This window comes from Chaetura pelagica, unplaced genomic scaffold, assembly GCF_000747805.2.
Source record: "Chaetura pelagica isolate M959 unplaced genomic scaffold, ChaPel_1.0 scaffold1158, whole genome shotgun sequence".
Lineage (NCBI taxonomy): Eukaryota > Metazoa > Chordata > Aves > Apodiformes > Apodidae > Chaetura > Chaetura pelagica.
The window spans coordinates 137350-140523 of record NW_009954339.1 but is presented as its reverse complement, the minus strand read 5'-3'; the positions used below and the strand labels follow the sequence as shown (position 1 = coordinate 140523).

The window sequence follows — 3174 nt, the reverse complement described above, 5'->3', positions numbered from 1 at the left end:
AGGTGCCAGCTTCTGTGGCAGAAATCTCCACATGTGAAGGTTCCTCCTGGGATGTGCTGGACTAGTGGCAGCTCCTGTGGCCAGGCACAGCAGTTAATGGCTGGGGAGAAGCTGCTGACCTGGAATGTGCACATCCAGTACTTCAGCACTTAGCACTGATAACGAGCAATAAAGCTTTGACAAGATCACTGGTTGACACGTTTCTCAACACCTTCTACTTTTGCAGATCTTTGATGTAGGAGAGAATTTGACCGTCCCTGATGAGTTCACAGTGGAAGAGAGGCAGACAGGGATGTGGTGGAGACATCTGGTTGCAGGTGGAGGTGCAGGTGCCGTGTCCAGAACCTGTACAGCTCCCTTGGACCGTTTGAAAGTGCTTATGCAGGTATGATGGAGCAGTTCCAGCTTGTCTGAATACCCAGGCAGATTCCTTTAATATTCCTGGATGCCCTGGAGATTATCATGTTCATCCACAGAGCACAGCAGTGGCCAGGATTAATCTTGTTCCTCTTATATTGCTATTTTTGAAAGCTGCTTTTGATTAGTTGAATTAGAAGAGTCCTGTTGAAAAGTTAGTCTTCATTGACTAGAAAAAATACAGAGGATCTTTGGGGAGGTAGACATGGAAAGCCTTTCAAGAGTTACCAGAGCTTTGTGGTTTAGAGCACTGGAAAACTTGGGTTTTGGTGAAACAAATACAAGTCTTTTTTTCCCATGAGAGACGGGAGGCTGTGAGAGTTGCAGTGGTTGTGGTGGTCAGTGTAAGTATTACCAGCATTAGAGGAGAGTTAGAACAACTTGGTTTTAGCCTCCTTTGTCACTGTCCCTGCTCTGCAGCCTGCCCTGGGTAGCTGATCCTATGCCAGCTATGAGAGTTGCCTATCCAACCTTTCTTCCCATACCAAAGGGAAGTATTGATTAGGTTCATTAGTTAACACTAGGCTTCACCAAAAAATAAAAAAAATAAAAGAAGCCTGCTTTACTATTGTAGAAGTTATCTGGAAGGGATTAAAGCCCTGGCAAATCTCTGGGTAAACAGAAAAGTGCCCTTTTGTCCCCGGATTACAGAAAAACGTAGCGCTGTCGTAATCAGGACTGGAGCTGATCCAGACTTGCTCTCCCTGCCCCAGGTTCATGCCTCCCGCAGTAACAACATGTGCATCGTTGGTGGTTTTACCCAAATGATCCGAGAGGGTGGCCCAAGGTCACTGTGGAGAGGGAATGGCATCAATGTGTTGAAGATTGCACCCGAATCTGCCATTAAGTTCATGGCTTACGAGCAGGTGAGTAGAAGGTCGCAGGCGGTTCTGGCTGCAGAAGGGTTTGCAGAAGGACAAACTGAAATTAAAAAAAATAAGAAGCTGGTGGAGATAAGTCTGTGAACCTCAGTGTTTGTGTTGGCTTCTGCAGATCAAGCGGTTCATTGGTACTGACCAGGAGATGCTGAGGATTCATGAGCGACTGCTGGCCGGGTCTCTGGCTGGGGCCATTGCACAGAGCAGCATCTACCCCATGGAGGTGAGGCAGGTGGTTGATAGTCCAGCCCATGAGGGCTGGTGGCAAGGTGCTGAGATGGGAAGATGTGGGTAGAACACCAGCACTGTTATTTAGACATTAGGAAGAAATTATTTGGTGTCAGGCTGGTGAGACACTGGAACAGGTTGCCCAGGGAAGCTGTGGCTGCCCCATCCCTGGCAGTGTTGAAGGGCAGGTTGGATGGGGCTTGGAGCAACCTGGGCTGGTGGGAGGTGTCCCTGCCCATGCAGGGGGTTTGGAACTGGATGATCTTTAAGGTCCCTTCTAACCCAAACCATTCTATGATTATAGCTTAAGTAATGAGTTCTTGGAGATGACACCAAGTACTACTGCTTGCATGATACCTGTAGACCATCATGCCCTGAAGAATGACCTTGTCTATACATATTTCTCCTCTTGATTATCCTGTAGACCTTCAAGGCATTTCTTCTTGTCTCCTAGGTTCTGAAAACACGGATGGCTTTAAGGAAGACAGGACAATATTCGGGCATGTTGGATTGTGCCAAAAACATCCTGAAGAAGGAAGGAATGGCTGCCTTCTACAAAGGCTACATCCCCAATATGTTGGGAATCATTCCCTATGCTGGTATTGACCTGGCAGTCTATGAGGTATGAAACCTTTAACCTTTTGTAGGGCTGTGCTGCTTATGTAGCTTTGCCACTGTAAGCCCTGCCAGTTGCTACAGGAGTAATTTTTCAAAGCTTTCCTGGTCAGCCTGAAGGGGCACTGATGGATTTTTAGCCAAAATGACCCAAAAGATGATCAATACAATGATTCTCCTTTCCTAGTCAACATCAAGTAGACTGTAGGTGTGGTGCTTGGGGACATGGTATAGCACTGGACTTGGTAGAATTGGGTTAATGGTTGGACTTAGTGGCCTTAAAGGTCTTTTCCAAGCAGAACAACTCTGTGATTCCCTGGTCATCCATGGGTCCTTGATTTTTAATGAGAAAACTGCAGCAGAAAACGTAAGAAGGATTTTTTCCCTGGCCACTACAGTAGCAGTGGCTCTAAAAGCCTTGGGAAGCCTGGTGCTTTTGGCTGGATTTGCTCTTAGCTTTCTGGGCCTTTACACTAGATCTTTTTACATAATGTGATATTCTTTTGGTTGCCTCTTCACCAGTAACATCTGACTTGTTCCTCCCAGACTCTAAAAAACACCTGGTTGCAACGCTACGCGGTCAACAGCGCTGACCCTGGGGTCTTTGTTCTGCTGGCTTGTGGCACCATCTCCAGCACCTGTGGGCAACTTGCCAGTTACCCCCTGGCCCTTGTGAGAACACGCATGCAGGCCCAAGGTGAGAACTTCTGAGAACTGTGGCAACTCCTGTCATGGTCTCTGAGCAGGGTAAAGGTCCTCTAGTGTAAACATTGCAACAACAGCCTTTGCTGTCCAGTGTAACACAGCAGGAGGGTATTTGACATGCTGCAAGAGGACAGTGGACTTTGTACTGTTCTTAGTGTCTGGGACAAGCCCCTCCAGGACAGAGGTTCTGTTTTGCTCAGATCAGGGTTTCTGGGCTAAGAGCATCTGCAGAGCAGTTTGAGAAAGTGGCTGTGATGTCCAGTGTGGCTGTGGCTTGCTGACAAGTCAGTTGCTGTCCCTCAAGAAGCACCTTTGCTCTGTGAACATCAGC

At 47.5% G+C, this 3174-nt stretch overlaps 1 protein-coding gene across 3 annotated transcripts in view; it reads left to right on the top strand.

Annotated features, from left to right (window-relative positions):
- The window catches only part of SLC25A25 (solute carrier family 25 (mitochondrial carrier; phosphate carrier), member 25), a 14560-nt gene that overhangs the window by 10784 nt on the left and 602 nt on the right, over positions 1-3174 (top strand). For all 3 annotated transcript variants that reach the window (XM_010004192.1, XM_010004191.1, XM_010004193.1), the window contains 5 exons: positions 227-385; positions 1131-1283; positions 1411-1518; positions 1978-2145; positions 2685-2835. In XM_010004192.1, coding sequence (XP_010002494.1) covers positions 227-385; positions 1131-1283; positions 1411-1518; positions 1978-2145; positions 2685-2835 — 739 coding nt within the window. The remainder of the gene's footprint in view (positions 1-226; positions 386-1130; positions 1284-1410; positions 1519-1977; positions 2146-2684; positions 2836-3174) is intronic.